We start from the raw sequence: 19,679 nt of genomic DNA on the forward strand, positions 1-19,679 counted from the left end.
GCGATTGAGCTGTGGTACGTCGCAACTATAAATGATTCACAAGGCGATCTTTAAAAACTCAGTTTTCTTTCCACACTAAATCTAAATGACAAAGGAACGATGTAAAGCATCTGATTTGGTAGCAATCTTATGAATTAAACGAATAAACCAATTATTCTCTTGATATTCTTGGCAGCAATAATTTGGAAAGCAAAATCTGAACAAGTTCTCAAACATTGTTGATTTAATAAATAATTAAACGTCCTGAAAATATCAGTTGCTCTAAATAAGATTTCATATAATGATGTCATTTATCTACATTTATATTGTCTATGATAATATTATTGTTATACCAGCATAATTAGGTTGCTATGCAACAATGATGAAGCTAAATAATATGTGGCCCGGACAATGGGTCTGTTCTCTAGCTTCCTTATCACAAATCTTCTTATTAAGGTCAAGGCTAAAGGGAAAAAAATATTGAACCATGTGGATATACAAATATAGTTATGGCCCACAAATATATCTCTTACCTTATTATCTTTAGCAGTATATGAGAAATCACAGGCGCGTACTAGACTCTATACACAACAATGGTTGTAAACTAAGACTAAAGCAAAAGACAAAGACAAATACTTCAGGACATAACACTTAAATGTATAAAGATCTACTTAGATAAAAAAATATAACCTAGTCCAATATACTGGTGAACAATTAAAAGAACTATCTCACAATCTGTAGAAATGAATTATATTTATAGCTGTTTATTTAATGCTGTATAAACCATGTAAGTTATATGATATCAGCTCAAGTATGCAGATTAACGGTGATTGTACCATCTAATTTCATCTTGATTTCCTCAAAGCTTTGCTTGTCCAACTGTCACCTTCTTTAGTGCTTGCCGAACACCAAGGTCAAGCATAATTTCTTCTGATCCTCCAGGAATAGCATAGGCTCTTACTTCACGGTACAAACGCTCTACCTTCTCACCTTGCCCGCCTAAAACATATTATCGGATATCAATATATCTATACAAAGTATATTCTGTTTAAAGTAAAGACAGTACCTCGAGTGTAGGAAAGCCCGCCGAATATTTGTGATGCCTCACGGGCACAATATTCAAAGGTTTGGGTACTTTGGGCCTTGAGAAGAGCAATAGGACCACCTAGGCGACTAGCTTGGGTTTCCTTTGGAAGAGTCTGGATTTGATACAAGACACTTTCTAGCCAAGCGTGAGTAGCCTCGCAGTGACGGATCATATGACCAAACTTGTTTCTAATGACAGCATGGTCAATTAGGCGTTTGCCAAATGTCTTTCTCTTGATGGAGTACTATATAAATACCGTGCTTAGAGTTATTTATTCACATATAGCTTCCAAGACATAACCATATACCTTGAAAGACTCTTCTACACACACACGGGCAAGGCGATTTGCCTGGATAATGATACTCAAGCGTTCGTGGTTAAAGTTGTGCATAATATACTTGAATCCTTGGTTGAGTTTTCCAATCAAGTTTTCTTTGGGGACCTTGACCTATATATACTATAATTAAATAACGGTATCTAGTATTACAGCTGTCGTACAGTATCGTCTTACGTCTTCGAAAACAATATAAGCTGTTCCAGAACCCCACATTCCCTGGACGTCCATGTAACGGGCCTCCACACCAGGTGTAGCCCGGTCGATTAATAATAATGACATCCCATTCATTCCTTCACCTCCGGTACGACAAACTACGACATAATAGTCGGCATAAGCACCCTGAGTAATCCACTTTTTTTGTCCATTGACCAAAAAGTGGTCACCCATATCCTTGGCAGAAGTACTAAGGTTTGCAACATCAGATCCAGCAGAAGGTTCTGTGATAGCCAATGCAATATATTTATCGCCTGAAAGACATGCAGGAACAACTTTTTTAATCATCTCGGGCGACCCAAAGTTCATTACAGGTGGCAATGCTAAATAGTATATAAAGTAAGTATCCGTTAATCCAACATTTTCTAGTATCCTAACTTTGTCCTCACCAATGGAAAGACCACCTTCAACAGCCCAAATAAGTCCACCTGAGCCACAACGAGATAGTTCGTCAATACATACGGCTTCGTGGAAAATATCAAAATCTTTGGGCTGGATATCAGTAGGGAGAGGATAAGGCATCAAAGAGGACATTGCTGGTATGGTTCCTGCACCAGAGAGCGCATTCAAAAGTCCGACTTCGGCACATCTCTTGATGATGTGAGATGGGATTTTTTTGGCTTCGCTCCACTCATGACAGAAAGGAGTAATTTCCTTGTCAACAAATTGACGCACATAATTTCGAAGTTTGATATGGGACTCCTTGTAATAGGGGCTGCGAGTACAAATCAAAATAATAATAATAATAATAAAGTATGGTTAATCTTTACCATAATTTATTATACACCGGTTTATAGATTAGATATAAAATGATACCTGTTCCATTCCTGACACCAACTAGGATCTCCATATGGTACAGCACCTGTATTCCGAGCGAGTTCGGTGAAAGGCGTGGCGGCAGTACTGGATGTAGCCGAGACATCGACTACTTTCTTTGGAACTTTTTTATCATTGTATGATTCTACAACGCCGATTTGCATAGGAAGACCCATACGCTCCATTATAGCATCGTTATGGAATTGCTTGAATTGTTTAGTGGCGTCTTTTCCGGCAACCTTGACAAGAACCTTTTTTCCTCCGGGGTGTTCACTCAAAAAGTTTGTTATGTCAAACACTTTGCCTTGAACGATGATCCAGCAATCATTGAGCGAGTTGTGTGTTGCCACTTGTTCGGGTGTATATTTCATAAGATGTTAGAGCTATTAGCAGAGTGGGGGGTCAATAAGTAAAGAACAAACGACGAAACGATGGGACATTAAATATTAATGAAAATACGGTTCACTCTTCTGGTAACTTGCGTGTAGTGGGACATTGGCATGGGTATGGGTATAAATGGGGATTGGAGTGGGGGTGGGGTGGGGTAATATAGATTCATTGCTGTGTTCGAACATTATATTCATCTATCTTTTGGTCTCCATCCTCTCCGCTACGGATGTATCATCGTACGCTTTCTATGCTGAAACGGACTGCAGTAAGCAAAATCTCTCTACGGTTTACAACCTTATATAGAAGCTTATAATACCGTATCTTCTTGTTGTCATAATGATTGGTCACTCTACATAATCTAGTAAAGACTGATTTACTTTCATTTCAGCACGAAGCCTTGGAACAGGAACTGATATGGCCTACTATCCAACAATCCTCATGTAGAACTATGTTTAGATCTATGTTATAAATGCTAATGGCGATAATTCAGTATGAAAAGAAGAAGAAAAACTATATTTATTGACAAAAAAACCAAGTAGGTCACTATTTACTTTCCAAGTTGAAGAGATATAGATATAACCATGATAACTTAAGAGATCTATTGATCTGCTTTAATGAATACATTATAAAATTATACTTAAGGTGTATTTGGAATCAATTGTCAGTTGTATATTCACTATATCTGTTCTATCTTCTCGGCTTACTTAATCTTATTTGATTTACTTGCTCTTTTATATATAACTGTAATCATCGTTCCCCAACATAACCAAAAAAAGAAGAAGAGCTTTCTTTGAGAACCTTGTACAACAGTTCGTTTACAAACACAAGAAAAATCAAGCCCACGTTTCTTGTGGGAAATTATTTAACCGGGCGGAATATGTCATCCGTAAATAATAGAGGCCTACATTCATTCATTGCCGAATACACTATATCCATTTTATTTATTTCTTTATATATTTACTGTTTTATTTATACATCCAAGAAAGAGACCTTTAATTTATACATATACACACACGTTTCCTTTGACAAGAGGATTGTTTTCAGTGTCATCCCTTTCCACACATGACACATCTTCATAGGATGTTTCTGATTCATTAGCTGGTGGTAATGGCCATGAATCTAACCACAATTCAACTGTATCTCCTGTCTCCTGAGACATTTCTTCTTGACGAGACCAGTCATATTCATTTTCTGAACGTTCATCTGAATTTAGCTGATCCCACGAAAAATTGTCAGGATCATCTTGCACAACCACCTGTCGTGACATTCCATTTCCGTCAAAATAGACAAGTACATCTTGGTGTGGGGCTCGAGGAATTTCACGGACGGAAGGCTTTCCTCGGGGCAGTACATATTTTTTCTTAATAACTTGAACGACTCCCTTTCCCGATGATGCGAGAATAGTGCCTGCTGCAATAGCTGCACCGCTGGCAATAGCTGTAGCTGCATGTAGTGTAGAAATTCCCAAGTGTCGTGAAGCGCTTTGAACAGGGTCTGATGATGCTAGAGATTCATCTGTGTACATATTACTTATTCCAGAGATGGTAGCAGAAAATGCACTACTAAGCCAACTAGCGGTAGCTATATTTACACCAAAGAAAACCAGACTAAAAATAAGTACTGTGGGTATATGAGTACTTTAATTGTGCTTACCCTTTTGTACTATGCCAGTGCCTTGATGAATCACATCAAGACAATAACGCTCATTATCACCCATATTTAATGCAGTATTTGAAGGTTCAGCTGTGGTTTCAATCTGTGTCGTTCGGCTAATAGGAATACAGTGTAAGCATGTGTGTTGTTTTTCACCTACTGTTGCATACTGTACTTGAACTTTTTTTTGGTTGCTTTACCTTTCAATCTCCCGTGCGACTGTTTTACCAGCATAGATAAGAGCACTAGCGAGCCAGTTTGATCCGGTAACTAGAGCATCTCCGGTTCGATACATAGTGCGTACCCTGGCCTTGCTTAAGGGATCGATCCCAATTGTCTGTTCCAGTATAGATCTCAGTTAAATGAAATTTAAATTTCAAATTGTACATTGCGCATTGCGCATTGCACCTCACCTGTATTTCGTCCATACGTTGTACAACCATGGGTAACTTCTTATCAATCATCTTTTCGTCGATTATTGCCTGACTATCCTCGGGACGAGGTCCTTGAAGATATATATCTTTGGCAATCACTTGCGTAAGCTTACAAGATTCAGCATCGATCATTACCAACGCATTTCGTATGTTGTGTCGGTTCTGATATCTTAAGAAAAGAGTTAACATATCCTGAAATGTACAGAAGGTCTCTTGGTCTGAAGCACTATCGAATGAGTCAGTAATATATTGTGTAGTAATATGATCGTGCTTGTTTTTACCTGAAATCAAACCTCCAGAACCCTCCTTCATGACGGGGTACCATAAGTAAATCCTGTTGCTGAAGCCAGATTTTTGTTTGAGGTTCGAGTACGGAGAATGCGCACTCTTGATCATCATCATCGAAGAATCGTAGAACAATAGCCTGACTGGGGTTGTCCGGAGAAGTCACCAAAACCAAGAGACGACCGTTACCGATAATGTCGAAATCAGAATTTTCAAAGCAGGATAGAGAAACTGGGTCCAGTGTACATAGAAAAGACAGGGTCTCTTGTGGATCGCTAATAGTGGAAGACATTGATAATCAAAAATTGTTGCTCTGAAGCTTTAATACAATTTATCTTTATAAACACATGCAATCAAACGCTTGGTTTCCTGAGACGACTAAAACATGGTATGACAATCAGGAGCTTTATAAACACGTACACACACACACAAAATCGCTCGTGAAAGCGGTCTTTCTGGCCCCCAAGGGAAAATAAAAAGAAACAATTTTTGGGTAATCAAACCAAGTGAAGCATAAACGCTTTGGGTCTCTCATTTTGTAGCTCGTACGATATATATATGTATATAATATTATTAATGAGTTTTGCTCTGTGGAATAAATATAAATATCTAAAAACTCGTACAAATAAACCTATTTCTGTAACTTCAATTTTGGCTAATTCTAACTATGCTTGTGTGGTATAATAATAATAATAATAATAATAATAATAATAATAATAATAGTAATAGTAATAGTAATAGTAATAGTAATAGTAATAGTAAAGACACCAGAAATGCCAAGTATAAATAAAGTATAAGTAATAAAAATCCTAATGGGAGCTATGCTTGGCCCGTGTGTGTATCTTCTCATGTCTTCTCATGTCGTACTTTCTTGCAAACGGGCGATTACAATGAATGCAAGAAAACCTTTTGATGCGATTAGAATTATGTGTCTGAATATGCTCAAGCAAGTTATGGCGTCGCTGAGACCTAGGTTATAAAGAAGAAATTAATCGTAAAAAAAAATAACATTCACATTGACCCAAGTTCAGAAACATAGGATTACCGATGAGAGCATATTGGACATATATATTTCTTTGCGTCTTTTGGTTTATCAGATATCTGACTTATTATGCTGGAGGAAATGTAGCAATTTGGTGCGCTGCATTGAGAATAAAGAGAAGATTTGAAAGGTGTAATATTGCTGTTGTGATTTTCACTACCACCGCACAGGGATTCAGAGTTGTGGTGATTAATACACCCTGAAATATATGGTGTGTTCCATGATTCTATTCCTCTGTGCTCTCTTACTGGACCTTGTAAAGGTATATAGTAAGGCTGAGTGTAGAATTGGGTAAAATCTTGGGTATCCACCGTAAGTGTTGGTCGACTAGTGTGGGAAGATGCTTTTGGGTTTACTGAAAGTACAGGTGAATCCGTTGTTTGGCCAAAGGTATTGTCTTGCCATGGTACAGGCTGAAATGTGTCGTAGAGAAATGAACTAAAGATCGCACTAGGTGGAATTGGACGATAAGATGTGGTGTAGAAAGGGTAGTTGAAATCCTCGAAAGAATAGTCAAGCATCGGCATGGGTTCATCTACTGCACGGGGTATCGAATAAATATTGATGGGTGACTCTGTAGTTGGGTACAAAAAGGATTTATGATTGTCGAGAAAGAGAGAAAGCTCTGAGGATCCTGTCATCTGGAAATTAATCAAAGGGATGTGTATCTAAGCGAGCAATGAAATAACAAGTAAGGTGCTATGATTGAGAGACCAGGTTATAAACAAATGTTTGACTTGAATGGACATCACCCCAACTCATGATAGAAAATCCTTTAAGGAACAGTGAATACAGTGAACAACACTCGCAGAGAAAAGGAGTGTAGCTTTCACAAGAATTTATTTTCTCTTGACATTTTTGATTTCATCAACCTGTTTGCGATGAAGCATAAACGCAGGTGTTACCCACTGACCGCACGAACATTGTTCGCCAGACCAGTTGTAGGAGCCTAACTTGGAGCAGCATTTAGGGCACTCAATACGGCCATTAAATTCGCCATTCTGAAGGCCGTGAATCCATTCCATTGGCTCAACAAAGTAAGACGAACAACTAGAATTTGAAGATGCTAAAGAAGCAAGTAGAGGGTTGATAGCCTTGTTTACAGTATCGTGTGTAGGACCAGCCTCGCTCAGACCGACAATTGCACTCTCGGTTGCATTGATGCTCGAATCCCGCTTCAAATAAGCAAACGCACCCTGGCCTTGTCCACGTTCATGATCAATCACATTGTCTGCCTCTGCAAGAACACGTCTGAGAATCACGTCAGTATAGACCCTCTCCTTGTTAATCTCCACCCCTTTTTACCTGCACTTTCTGCATCTCAATGCTGTGTAAGGCTTAGTATTTGTACTAGAAGAATCGTAACCGGACACATACTCTGGATCAGGCGCAAGAGCAAAGTGCTGGATATATCCATTCTCTATGACATATATCTCTATAAGTTTCCATGCTTATGTATACGCAAAGCATTAATATATACCTTTTTGTTCTTCTGCCATAGCTGCTACCAAGAAGCGTCTGTAATCAGTGTGGCGTGTGTCGACATCATATTTTAGGCGATCATAAAGCACCAGCTGAGCCAGGAAGCCGTTATTAGGAGAGATGATAGGCCGCTTGGCTTTTATCATCTCGAGTGCTTCAGTTGGCTTGATGCCTTTGGATCGCATAAAATAGGCGGCTAATACAGTAGGACTGCGAGATACGCCTGCCTCGCAATGAACCAATATTACGCCATTTTTATTGTAAGCGTCTTCAATAAAGTTAGAGGTTTCATCAAAGTGCTGGATTATATTTGCTCCAGGGAGATCCATAATATCCACATTCTACTCCAATATTAGTAACCTAATCCGGATAAAAGATACAATCCACACTACCAAGTAGATCTTGTCATCGTAAAGTGGGGTAAAATCGCCCAAGGCCACAATGTGTGTGATCTTGTGCTGATTGAGAACCGCGCGGGATTGACCTGCTGAAAAGGTACCAAGGAAGATTCGGGGTACGATCTCTTGGATGCAATTACTGTTTGACATTCTGTTAATGTTTCAATCTCATTTACACTTCTTTCTTTTTCTCCTTTTTTTATTAAAAAAGGGGGGGGGCCAACTACAGTCACGAAAAAAAATTGCCTGAAAATAGGTCTTTCTTTTCTCATTTTGTTTCAATATGTTTAAAGTCGTAACAAGATCATCCTATTTGAAATCGAAATCTATGCTACCATAAGGCGATTCTTTTTTCTGGGCTTATTTATTTATTTTACAAGATATCAATTTGAATACACCACTATTGATAAATAATGTGGCCAACTTTAGTTATCCTCGGGAAATAGTGGGATAATGATACCAGCTTCCAAATACAAAAAAAAGGTTGTGTTAGATCCAAAACGATACTAATTTTTAAAGATACCTTCGCTCTTAGCCCAGACTTAATTTTAAAGGACGCAAAGATATGGCTAATAAATAACCTATTGTTTTGTACACAAATATTTTGTGGATAATTCTACTCGCACTTCTTTAAATCATCTGAACGTAATTAAATTTAGCACTGCAAGGTAAATTCTTATGAGTTTTTGCATGTTTTCATATATATATATATATTATTTTCATTGGTAGCATAAGGTATTTTTTTTTGCTTGGAGGCTAGGCTATGACCAGTCACGTCACAGTAGGTAAAGGAACTTTATTTTGGAAACAAAATGTGACGGTTCAAGAGATTAATGCGCATTACTTTGTGCGAGTGGATTCTGGTAGAGGCATGAAATAGCCCTCAAAAAGGCAGACTGTAACTCATCATACTTACTAATACTACCATAACGGCTTAGGAGAAGACAAACGACATAGCATTAGAGATTGTGTATCAATTAGTATCCGGTCTTTGTCGATTGTTCTTTTTCTGTTTTTTTTGTGATCTCCGGGCGTCCAATTTAATTATTTTATTATGCTGGTTACTTATGTGAATAGCTCGTTGGTTTAAAAATTCAAGAAGCATATTTAGATGAGCACCTTGTTAAAAATATTTTGAAAGTATGTCTTATAATATTATCAATCATGGGGTAAATGGAGATTTATTACCGAATTTTCTGAAATATTAGACACTATTTTACATCCAGCTTGGATAAAAGCGAAAAGTCGTATAGAAAAACAAATTTGAACTCGTATATAGTTTGTTTGCAATAAACGCAAAGCTTGTGTGAAGTAATTATTCTTATTTGTATACTATAATTGTAAATAAAATTCAAAAAAAAAATAACTATTAACCAGCAAGGATTTCTACCAAACTTACGCTTGATAATTTCTAAGGTATTTTTGTACTTTCAAAGCAAAATAAAAAAAAAACACAAGCAAGCAAACAGACAGACAGACTTAAAATGTTTTCTTACTTTGATAAAAGCTTCCTTAAAAAAGAAGGTAGAATAATATTCTGCCTCTAGGTTTATATTTGACATAATCAGAATGTATAGCTAGAAATGATCCTCGGTATTACAGAATATTATTTAATTATTTCTTGAACATGTCTATTCTATTCAAGTCTTAATTTTTATAGTATATTTTAACTTTAGTGCAGCTTTTATGAATATGGCCCTTTGTATTTGAGAAAACACCAAGACTATTCTCGGTTTGATAATTTAGAACCGTAAGACCGGTTTATGATTTTGCTGATGTGTTACTCGCTGTAATAATACCCAAAAATACTTATAATGAATATTATTCATCTTGGGCAGTTTACTGTCAATAATAAAGGAGGTTTGAAATGCATATAATTCTTCTTGAGAATGTATTTTGCGTAGCCAATGGACAAGAGCCAAGATATATATAAAAAAGATGTGTTTGTCCAGAATCTCCTTAATGATACCCATTTTCTTTCACGCCCCTATATTTACTTCTTTTACTTATCCATTGTACACTATATTACCCTTAATACCACCAACAATTGATAATAGATCCCCAAAAGAGAAAGGTTAGCAAAGGAGATGAAGGTCTCTAGAGGGACACACTTCTGGTTCTGATTCTTTTGTTTTGGGGGGGTTTTTTTTTGGCTTTGTTTGTTTGTCTGCTTACAGAAAGAAAGAGAAAATACGCTCTAGATCATGACACCTCTATTAGCAGTAGCTGAGCCCTGGTGTTGCTGTGGTGGCTGCGATTGCGATTGTGGTGGTCGTTCCTCGAGCATATCCCATGAGAGTGTCCATTCCCTCTTTACCTTTTGCCACACTGCTGGGTCGAAGAAAGAGAAAATTCCTCTTTCTATCGCACCTGCAGGCGTTCTTCGGAACACAGATACAGGTCGTCCATTATCATCCGCCTCTTTTGTTAACCACAGACCCAACTCCTTGTGATAGCGCCAATTTCGGTTGTAGCTGGATAATATGTGAATTTGATGGAACTTTGGTCTCATCGAACCATGCAACTTACAGTTCCTGTGCGGCTGCTTCGTGGGCAATGTCGTTGGGCATTGAGTAAAATACGTAAAAGAGTACATCTTCTGAAAATGTCCTCATTCGCATGTGAGCGTCTGGCGTTGCTTTTACACTCCGGTAACAAGATGGTAGATAGTAGCCAGGCTCAACATTGAGTCCTGGTGGTGTCTGAGTATCCGACCACGGAGATACAAACGTGGAGTAGATTGTACTAAACTCGTCCGCTTGCTTAGTTGACATAAAAGCCAATAGAAAAAAAAACAAATCTACTCACTCTGCCGTGTTCAGATCAAGACCGAGTGTTGTCAGATCACTGCCCAATGCCAGCATACTCCTATCAGGATCTGTCATCCGTATTACACCTAATAGACCGAGTAAACCGTAGGGATCTGCTTCACCCTGTTCACTCCAACTTGGTGCATTTTCATTCTCCTTTCCTGCCTCTCTGCTTTCCATAGTCTTCCTTGACCCTGGCGCGAGCTGCGGTAATGACGTGTCTTGGCGTCCTTGTAGCTAGACAGGACTTGAGTTGAGGTCCAAAAGATTGCTTTGAGGACTTACCCATTGGGCTGTCTCCATTGCCCCACTCTTTGCTCCATACTGCTTATTGCCTTCCCGTGGGCCAGAATACTCTCTCCAGGGTTCTGGTTTACCATTCATCGGACTTGGTTCATTTGCTATCGCGTTACCAAATGCGTTGTCAGGGTTTCGAAGTGCTGGGAAGTCATCTACAGAGAATGACCTCGGACCCAGACCACGCCCAAGTTGATCAGTTGGCAACGGAAATCCATTTGGTGGTGTTTGATATGCCATGGATGATGAGTTTTGCATGCCATAATCATTCATAGCCATTCCGTTGCCTATCAAGGTTTCCTGAAGGTGGTTTGCGTTTACATTCGTTCCAGCTGTGGATGCGTAGCTTGCTAGGCGACCCGAGGGCATTGGTCCTGTTGTTGCGGGATTGCCTCTATTGCTTGTCGGAGGAGTACCAAGGGCGGGAAATTCATTGAGATCGACTCCAGGAGTTTGACGGAACATTTCAATGGATTCACTTGATTGTATTTTTATTATTATTTTTTACTTTCTGTCTGTGAAAAGTAGAAGAGAAAGAAGGATGGTTTCTGGGATAGGCACAATTCTGAGTGACGTAACCGGTGTAAATAGCGGTACCACTGTTTCTGGCAATTCATCATGGGCTTAATTTCACAGCCCATCTTTGAGGTTTTTGGTTTGCAGAATATAGGGTTTTCTTCAATCGGAGGATTGTGACTTGCTACACGATCCCCTTCTTCTAATTTTAAGTTACCGTATTGGTCTGTAAACAATTCTCTCAAAATATAGATCTCTATTATGACAGAAAATAAGGGTTCCGCACGCGATTATGTAGAATCCTACGTCAAGGAGAGTCAACCAGATGTCGATGGATACCTTTCTGAACAGCAGCCGCAATACGACCCCACCAAAGCACCTACACAAGCATCCTCCTCTTCCTCCAAACCAAACACTTCTCCAGCTCCCACTCCTTCTCAGCAATTCAAACTTCATCTCCCCACAGTCAATCCGATCCAGACTAATGAGACTCCTAAAGACGAACAGAAATTAAAGGATCAAAATAACCCTAAAATAGAATGGGCAGTCCGTGATTTTATGGATCAGAAGAGAGAGATTCACGAAACAGCCTTGGAGAACTGTGCTGATCTTCATGAAGAGCTTTTTACCTGTTTTAAGGACGGTAGTTGGTGGGATAAGGCAAAAATGTGTGAAGATCAGAAACAACGCTTTTGGACTTGTTATCACCAGCAGAAGGTTGGTGTATAATAATTCAGAAAGACACTAAATCTGACATGCAAAATTGGATTAGAAATTTCTCAAGGCTGTAAATTACAAAGGAGCCGGTACAACTCCCGAGGAGAATGACATTAACCTCTACAAAGCAATGCGGTTACGCCCCGAGGATGCTGAAAAGTCAGAATAGATTACTACAAACTTTTCTTTCCTTCTTTTTGGAGTGATGTCTACATTTGTATATTAGTTTTATTGTAAAATACCGATCTCTCAAAAAAAATATGAAGAAATGGCCCGAAGAATGAAAAGCTTGAACAAACAAGTATCGAGACAGATTGAAATAGTATGATAGTCTCGGTGGTTTTTGCTATAGATATATAAAAGCACAATTGAACGCTTATTACTGAAATTACTTTCTTTTATAACATACGTATATCTCTTGAATAAGAATATTCCCTATCTATCTAATAACGTTTAATACATCATGGTAAAGCCTATATTCTTGCTTGGCATGGTTGCCACATTTGCTCTCTTGGCGAAAGCCTCTCCTCATGACAATTGGGATGGTGATGATAATGACTGGAAACACAAGGATATCAAGGAACATCACGACTGGGATGACCATGATGACTGGGATCATGGAGATCACCACGATGATTGGGACCACAAGGACATAGATGAATACAAAGATTGGGATCACGACGATCATCATGACGACTGGAGCCACAAAGATCATGATGATTGGGAAGAAGATGATGATGACAATAAAGATGATGATTACAAGACAGGCAAGGGCAAGGGCAAAGGTCGAAAAGACGATGAGGATGACGAAGATGACGAAGATGATAAAGATGAAAGCAAGAACAAGAACAAGAACAAGAACAAGGGCAAGGGCAAAGGTCGAAAAGACGATGAGGATGACGAAGATGACGAAGATGATAAAGATGAAAGCAAGAACAAGAACAAGAACAAGAACAAGGGCAAGGGCAAGAGCAAGAGCAAGAGCAAGAGCGAAGGTGAAAAAGACGATGAAGATGACGACGATGATAAAAATGAGGGCAAGAACAAAAACAAGGATAAAGGCAAAGGCAAAGGCAAAGAAGCTGAACATGACGATGATGAAGTTCCAATCATGCGAAATATTCTTCCTGTTGAGGCACCTAATTTCCTTCCAGACTTTGATACTCTAAACCTGTTCCCTAGAATACCTCCTAAAGGTCCCATCTTAAAGAAGTCCAAGCTTCAACTCAAGGATTATCCTCCAACATGGGCCACTCCACCTGTTGATGGACCTGACATCGAAAAGGTTTTGGAATCCATTGACTGGGAATACGTTCCCAATATACCTGTCCGAAATTCAACTAGTTCCGGGGATCTAGATATGTCAAAGTATGATGTCTTGGTTGACGATAGCTGCTGGTGGTCTGCCACTGGATGTGTGGAACCAAAATTAGATTATCTTCCAGTGGATATTTACGAATGTCCAGCTCCGGGTCATTTTGGTTTGGTAATTTATTGAAAAATGCAAATACACGAATAGGAAACTAAAGAATTGACTTAGACCTACGATGATGGACCTATGGTACCAAACAAGTCTGAAGATTCGAGCAGTGATTCCTGGGAAGAACCTGATCTTTACAAGTTCCTTAATGAGAATGATCAAAAAGCTACTTTGTTCTGTAAGTATACAGCTTTACAACCGGGATTCATATGTTTATTTATTTATTTTTACTTTTGTGACATATAGATGTTGGCTCCAATGTGGCCCTTTACCCTGACATTGCTAAACGTGCCATAGATAGTGGACATGATATTTGCCTCCACACGTGGTCTCACCCTCCAATGACTACCAGAACAAACGAGCAGATTGTTGCTGAGCTATACTGGAATCTGCGTGCCATTAAAGAAGCTACTGGTATTACATCTAAGTGCTGGCGCCCTCCTTATGGCGACGTAGATGACCGAGTACGTGGAATTGCTCACCAGATGGGACTTCGGACAGTTCTCTGGACCCGAGACTCACAAGATTGGCAACTTGATTCCCCCGGAAGTACACTTACCCCCAAAGATGTGGATGGATATTTTGAACAGTGGATCGCCGATCAAGTTGCCGGAAAGAATAATGATAATGGCCATATCGGACTACAGCATGAACTTTCTGATACAACTGTACGTGTAGCTATGAAGTGGCTTCCTCGTATGCAAGAAGCATTTAATGTTACCACAGTACATCAGTGTTTGAAAATGGAAAAGCCTTACTGGGAGAGTTAGGCATATATTCCCCTTTTGTTGATAAATTTACTTTATTGGATTTGTACAACCAAAAATAACCATCTCTAAAATACACTTTTGTTTCGTTTTTTTTTATATTAATAAAAATAATAATCAACATGTAACTCATACAATAATTCATCTAATAATTTAATTATACTCGTTATTCTTTAATAATTATAAGAAGAATAGTGAAAAAGATTGGTGTAGACAGACTAAAAGTTCGAAAAAGGCCAAAAAAACAAGAGCAAAATCTTAAGTCATAACATTGGGCAAATCTTTAATCGATTTTAATTAGTTAGTCTTCTTCCATGGCCACTAGGATTGAGAATAGAAGCATTTTTATGGAGACGTGCCATATAATGATAGGTTTGGGAAAACTCGCAATAAAAGGTTCTCACTTAATTACAGAGACGGGATTATATGCACAATTTTATCTAATATGTATTTGGAACTAATTTTGAACTTTGTTTTTTTTTTTAAAAAAAAAAAGGTGTGGACAGTCATAAATTAGTCTGATCGACTAAGTTCTGGATGAAGTTGTTTTACCCTTTTTTGCCCCTTTTTTTGAACTTTTAGTCTGTCCACACCAGATGTATTGATATTTAAATGACGATAGTTTATCAGTCAATTTCAGTCTGCTTACTGTTTGCTGACTCAACAGGTTTCTAAAATATAAAAGGCAAAAATTATAGTTTTTGAGCGCGGCTGACCGGCCAATTCGCGGATATATTCATCCGGACAAGCGCTATTCCACCGAGTATTTAATGAAGCTCAAATCAAACCTCATTCCTTCATTCACATTCAACATGACCTCAGTTTCAACTATCAAAAGAGCTCCTGTATTCTTCATTTCTCATGGAGGTAAGTTAATTGCTTGGAATAAGTTTATTTGGCTCATATCTATATAGGCCCTACCTTGTTGGAAGATAAAGGCAAACCAGTAAGACTGAATATACCCAATATTGTCAACTTCAAGTTATATTGATTAACTTTTTCTTTTTTGTGCTTTAGGGAGAGTTTTACACCTGGCTTGGAAAATATATTAAGAATGTCATAAAGCCCAAGGCAATTGTGGTTATAAGCGCACATTGGCAAGGGAAAGGGAAATCAGGGATTTCTGGTGAGACTTAGAATAAAAATAGAGGATAGATTATAGTTTCATACTCATTTATATTAACATATATGTATATTAATATTGATTAATTTATTACAGTGGACTCTTCTACAAAACCTGAACTTATCTACGATTTTTATGGCTTCCCAAAACATTTTTACTCGGAAACTTGGGACCAGCTAGGAGAACCTGAATTGGCTTCCCGTATTGTAGGAATGCTTAAAAAGGTAATTAATTTTGTGGGGAATATTCTAGATTATAGCTAAAACAATGTTTCTAGTCGGGTATTCAAGCTACCGCCGAACGTTACGGCAATGATCACGGAGTCTGGGTACCTCTGAAACGTGCCATGAGAGAAACTGGTGGGATTCCCATTGTTGAAGTTTCTACCTTTAGTCATGAGAATATGACAATGCACATTAGTATGGGAGAAGCGTTAGCACCTTTGAGGTAAAGACATATACATATACGTGTGTGTGGCCGGGTAGCAATTATAACTTACTCCATGTCTTCAAAAAGAGACGAAAATATCCTGATAATTGGCAGTGGGAGTGCTGTTCACAACCTACGCCTCCTGTGGTCTTATGGAGACAAGCCATCTCCAAAATATGCGATTGATTTCGACCGTACAATGGAGAAATATGCATGTACTCTTAAGGCAAGTAGATTAGATATAAATTTATTAAACAAGAAATTCTTATTTTGAATGTCTTTTTTTTTCTTGAACAAATATTTTCAGGGTGGGGAGCGTAATAAGGCAGCAAGCACATTGGACCAACACCCAAACTTCAGAGACTGTCACCCTACAGCAGAACATTTGGTACCCTTCCATGTTGCCCTCGGTGCAGCAGGTGAAGATAAAGGAATTAAGCTTTTGGAAGATTACTTTTCTACTATATCCTGGGGATGCTATGGCTTTGGTTTACCTGAAGACCTCAGGGTTCCACAGTACTCAAATGGTTTCAAATATCACGATGAACTTTGAACTTTTCTATAAACATATCCACACAATTTTCTGCACGTAATAAAATAAAACACAAAACATCATATTATATTATATTATTATATATGTAAGCTTCATTTACTAGAAAATGGGTCAGATTCCCAATTGTGTAGGCCTAGGCCTTGCTGGAATATTATAGTTCGAATGCGGTTTTCCACATCAACTACATCAATTTCATAAAACTCTAACATTCGTTCAGAAAGTTTCTTGCTCACAATAGGCTGTGCATAGTCCTTGTCCTTTAGTGGAATAGGAGGTAGGGTAGAGAAGACCTAATGGCCAAATAAAGAATAAAAAGGAAAGTGAAAGAAATTTAGCATTCATTTCCACAGTTATGGTTATTTAAGTATCACCTCTCTCGCAAGTTTGTAATCAAACCCTTCCTCTGGAATATACTTTGAGGTCATATTCTCGAGAATATTCTCAATGGATCCATATTTTTGTATGTGCTGAAGGGCACGTATAGGTCCAATTCCTTTAATTTTTGTCGAGAAATCAGTCCCACACAAAATACACATGTCCATAAAGCTTTCTTTTGTCAATCCAAGCTCCCGGCGTGCAACAATAGGGTCAATCATAAAAGAGTCTTTTCCTTTAGAGAAAAAGTGTCGTATTATTGGTGTATCTCCAAAAACAATAGTATCTAGGTCTAATATTGTTCAGCAAAAGCTTTCTCTCTCTCTCTTTGACATTCAGTCTACCTTCTGACACTGTGGCACTTGTTCTATTCGTCTTTCCGAGATGAGCGCACATCGCCTCGGCCTCATGGTCTTCACAGGAGAAGCACAGGTGCCCTTGAGACTCCAAGAAAAACTGGCACTCTTCTCGCAACTGCTGAGTTACCCGAATAGATCTTTTCTCTAATTAATCTGGTGAGTTCGTATGTTAAAGGAAGTCAAGTGGGAATTAGTTACCGAGAGAAGAGAGGAGATATTCATTTTCTACCATCAATGGACTCAAAAAAGACTTTACACTATTCAATTGATCTTGTACAATGGTTGACATAGTATCCCGTTCCTTTGCTGTAAGATTCCGTACTGTTTGCGTGTACTTTTCACGATCTTCTGATAACACCGCTGCTTGATTGATACCATCAGCCCATTCCGATAGCTTCGCCTCAAGTGAAGGTTTATCTGCTTTCTCGACAATATTTTTATTTACCTGGGCATGAGCATCGGTAAGTGTATCTTGTGTCTGATCTAGACGAGCTAGAATTCGTATAACTGCATCATTCGATAAAGATTCTTTATTTGATGAAGACTGAAACAAAGCATCTAATCGTAGATTCCGTTCCACCTCGAATAAAAGCGAATGATCTACTTTGTTTCTAGCACGATCCCGTCGATCTAGCTCAAGTTTCTTTGCAGGTATCCGAGAAGCGCCATCAAAAATAAAAATTGGCTTTATATTGTTGATCTCACAAAATCGTGCAAGCATAAAAAATCCAAAGATGTGTTTGTGGGGATGAGGCTCATCTCCATATATGAACTTGCTTAAATTACAGCTTGCATCAATTGCAACTGTTTGATGAGCTAATTCGTTTGCATTAACTGTTTGAATTGATTTGGGAGCAAATCGCGCCAGTAGACCTGTCAATCCTCGAACACCCATGTAATTAAAAAAAAAGTATGGGAAGCTGGTTAGAGTTATTTAGTATTCATTTTTTCTTTATTGTTTACAATTTTTATGGAAATTGTATTTTTTGAAATATGCTCACATTTTCAAAGTAACATAAAATAAGATACAAACTACTTTTTTTTATAATAAACAAAAGATAGACTGAATAAACATTTAGTATTTTTAATAGGTTATAGTACTTCTCCTCGTACTGAAATTAGCAGTATTTAGTAATATATATAAATAATATACCTAAAATTTAGGAGAGAAACATGAGACACAACTACTGACTATATATATGGAAAATATTATTGCCAAAAAACTCTTTCATCGGCCACTTGCAATTAAAAAAAAAATGATACTGTTTTGCTACTGCAGAATTTAGACAGTAAAACATTGTTATTCCAACTTTAGATCATATGATTTGGGTATTCTAACATAGCTTAACTGATCTTTATTTATTTACCAATTTCTACAAATATATCAATATTAAAAGGAGAAAGATGAATAAATAAAGAATATTCAACTACTTACCACTTATAGTATATATTAGTTAACAGTTTTAATAATTATAGTAACAACAATCTTGTATTATTAAGTTTTTTTTTATTAATCAAAATAATTAATTTAAGATCTTTGATTTTTTCATTTGAGCTAGTTTAATATGCATTTCTAGTAATTAACATTTATGATCAATTAGTATCTAAACAGTAGTAATACAGTTAACATATAGAGTCATAAATATAAATGATATTTAGTATCAAATTAGTTTTAAATAGTATTCACTAAATAAAATAAAAAATATTCTATATAACTGCACTATATTATATTTTTAATATCAAAATTTATTTTATAGTGATATTTAATATATGATTAATTATATAATATAGTTGCAGTTCCAATGAAGTATTAGCATAGAAAGTAAATATGTTTATGAGTGTTGTAAATGAGTATTGACTACTGCTGTAATTGAGAATAAGTCTGAAAGAAATAATATAAGGCCTCAGCTATTCCAGTCAAAGGTGTCTACTGATTACTTTATTATTTAATACACAGGTTTAGCATGCATGATAGTGATTATATTTCATATGATGATATGTGGTATTTCAGGTACGAAACAATAGAAAAATAAAATATTTGATAATAGAGACGCATAGAAATACTTTGAGACTGTATATAAGTTGTCTTTATTCATAAATAAAAAGTGTCCCTTTTTATAAGAAAACACAATCTGCT

At 37.5% G+C, this 19,679-nt stretch overlaps 8 protein-coding genes across 8 annotated transcripts; 3 read left to right on the forward strand and 5 right to left on the reverse strand.

The window, feature by feature from the left end:
* Positions 1-838: 838 nt before the first annotated feature.
* On the reverse strand, positions 839-2,803 carry PHYBLDRAFT_106531 (hypothetical protein; the record flags this gene model as incomplete). Its single annotated transcript, XM_018427951.1, has 6 exons — positions 839-978; positions 1,046-1,310; positions 1,374-1,514; positions 1,578-1,939; positions 2,006-2,331; positions 2,433-2,803. The coding sequence occupies 6 exons, from the start codon at positions 2,801-2,803 to the stop codon at positions 839-841; spliced, it is 1,605 nt and encodes a 534-aa protein (XP_018297960.1).
* Positions 2,804-3,819: 1,016 nt separating this feature from the next.
* PHYBLDRAFT_162973 (hypothetical protein) lies at positions 3,820-5,486 on the reverse strand (the record flags this gene model as incomplete). Its single annotated transcript, XM_018434714.1, has 5 exons — positions 3,820-4,403; positions 4,476-4,591; positions 4,676-4,812; positions 4,889-5,135; positions 5,191-5,486. The coding sequence occupies 5 exons, from the start codon at positions 5,484-5,486 to the stop codon at positions 3,820-3,822; spliced, it is 1,380 nt and encodes a 459-aa protein (XP_018297961.1).
* A 1,530-nt stretch (positions 5,487-7,016) lies between these two features.
* On the reverse strand, positions 7,017-8,279 carry PHYBLDRAFT_130286 (hypothetical protein). The gene is made up of 4 exons (XM_018429349.1): positions 8,111-8,279; positions 7,717-8,059; positions 7,542-7,656; positions 7,017-7,487 (listed from the first exon to the last, which is right to left on the reverse strand). The coding sequence occupies exons 1-4, from the start codon at positions 8,264-8,266 to the stop codon at positions 7,076-7,078; spliced, it is 1,026 nt and encodes a 341-aa protein (XP_018297962.1). The 5' UTR covers positions 8,267-8,279; the 3' UTR covers positions 7,017-7,075.
* Positions 8,280-10,251: 1,972 nt separating this feature from the next.
* PHYBLDRAFT_184978 (hypothetical protein) lies at positions 10,252-11,731 on the reverse strand. The gene is made up of 4 exons (XM_018439012.1): positions 11,212-11,731; positions 10,925-11,163; positions 10,646-10,861; positions 10,252-10,590 (listed from the first exon to the last, which is right to left on the reverse strand). Exons 1-4 carry the CDS (start codon positions 11,686-11,688, stop codon positions 10,314-10,316), a joined length of 1,209 nt encoding a protein of 402 aa, XP_018297963.1. The 5' UTR covers positions 11,689-11,731; the 3' UTR covers positions 10,252-10,313.
* A 269-nt stretch (positions 11,732-12,000) lies between these two features.
* Positions 12,001-12,707, forward strand: PHYBLDRAFT_179318 (hypothetical protein; the record flags this gene model as incomplete). Its single annotated transcript, XM_018438134.1, has 2 exons — positions 12,001-12,456; positions 12,512-12,707. The coding sequence occupies 2 exons, from the start codon at positions 12,001-12,003 to the stop codon at positions 12,623-12,625; spliced, it is 570 nt and encodes a 189-aa protein (XP_018297964.1). The 3' UTR covers positions 12,626-12,707.
* An 854-nt stretch (positions 12,708-13,561) lies between these two features.
* Positions 13,562-14,706, forward strand: PHYBLDRAFT_106940 (carbohydrate esterase family 4 protein; the record flags this gene model as incomplete). Its single annotated transcript, XM_018427967.1, has 3 exons — positions 13,562-13,942; positions 13,997-14,114; positions 14,183-14,706. Coding segments are annotated over 3 exons (1,023 nt in total), but the record flags the coding sequence as incomplete, so codon positions are not given.
* An 802-nt stretch (positions 14,707-15,508) lies between these two features.
* On the forward strand, positions 15,509-16,887 carry PHYBLDRAFT_121541 (hypothetical protein). The gene is made up of 7 exons (XM_018428810.1): positions 15,509-15,570; positions 15,618-15,649; positions 15,721-15,829; positions 15,923-16,050; positions 16,104-16,273; positions 16,343-16,481; positions 16,563-16,887. The coding sequence occupies exons 1-7, from the start codon at positions 15,516-15,518 to the stop codon at positions 16,806-16,808; spliced, it is 879 nt and encodes a 292-aa protein (XP_018297966.1). The 5' UTR covers positions 15,509-15,515; the 3' UTR covers positions 16,809-16,887.
* Positions 16,888-16,900: 13 nt separating this feature from the next.
* On the reverse strand, positions 16,901-18,437 carry PHYBLDRAFT_162979 (hypothetical protein; the record flags this gene model as incomplete). The annotated part of the gene is made up of 4 exons (XM_018434715.1): positions 16,901-17,098; positions 17,180-17,418; positions 17,528-17,686; positions 17,741-18,437. 4 exons carry the CDS (start codon positions 18,435-18,437, stop codon positions 16,901-16,903), a joined length of 1,293 nt encoding a protein of 430 aa, XP_018297967.1.
* Positions 18,438-19,679: the final 1,242 nt, after the last annotated feature.

This window comes from Phycomyces blakesleeanus (genome assembly GCF_001638985.1).
Source record: "Phycomyces blakesleeanus NRRL 1555(-) unplaced genomic scaffold PHYBLscaffold_2, whole genome shotgun sequence".
Classification (NCBI taxonomy): Eukaryota; Fungi; Mucoromycota; class Mucoromycetes; order Mucorales; family Phycomycetaceae; genus Phycomyces; species Phycomyces blakesleeanus.

What these genes read in the sequence shown, in the direction of transcription:
- PHYBLDRAFT_130286 (XM_018429349.1), bottom strand. Translation starts at nt 8,266, where the DNA reads ATGTCAAACAGTAATTGCATCCAAGAGATCGTACCCCGAATCTTCCTT. An exon ending in ACGATGACAAGATCTACTTG is followed by an intron (nt 8,060 to 8,110) that starts GTAGTGTGGATT and finishes ATATTGGAGTAG; the next exon opens with AATGTGGATATTATGGATCT. An exon ending in TATGGCAGAAGAACAAAAAG is followed by an intron (nt 7,657 to 7,716) that starts GTATATATTAAT and finishes TATATGTCATAG; the next exon opens with AGAATGGATATATCCAGCAC.
- PHYBLDRAFT_121541 (XM_018428810.1), top strand. Translation starts at nt 15,516, where the DNA reads ATGACCTCAGTTTCAACTATCAAAAGAGCTCCTGTATTCTTCATTTCT. An exon ending in ATTCTTCATTTCTCATGGAG is followed by an intron (nt 15,571 to 15,617) that starts GTAAGTTAATTG and finishes ATATCTATATAG; the next exon opens with GCCCTACCTTGTTGGAAGAT. An exon ending in AGGGAAATCAGGGATTTCTG is followed by an intron (nt 15,830 to 15,922) that starts GTGAGACTTAGA and finishes AATTTATTACAG; the next exon opens with TGGACTCTTCTACAAAACCT.
- PHYBLDRAFT_184978 (XM_018439012.1), bottom strand. Translation starts at nt 11,688, where the DNA reads ATGTTCCGTCAAACTCCTGGAGTCGATCTCAATGAATTTCCCGCCCTT. An exon ending in CAATGGAGACAGCCCAATGG is followed by an intron (nt 11,164 to 11,211) that starts GTAAGTCCTCAA and finishes AGTCCTGTCTAG; the next exon opens with CTACAAGGACGCCAAGACAC. An exon ending in GAAGCAGCCGCACAGGAACT is followed by an intron (nt 10,591 to 10,645) that starts GTAAGTTGCATG and finishes CATATTATCCAG; the next exon opens with CTACAACCGAAATTGGCGCT.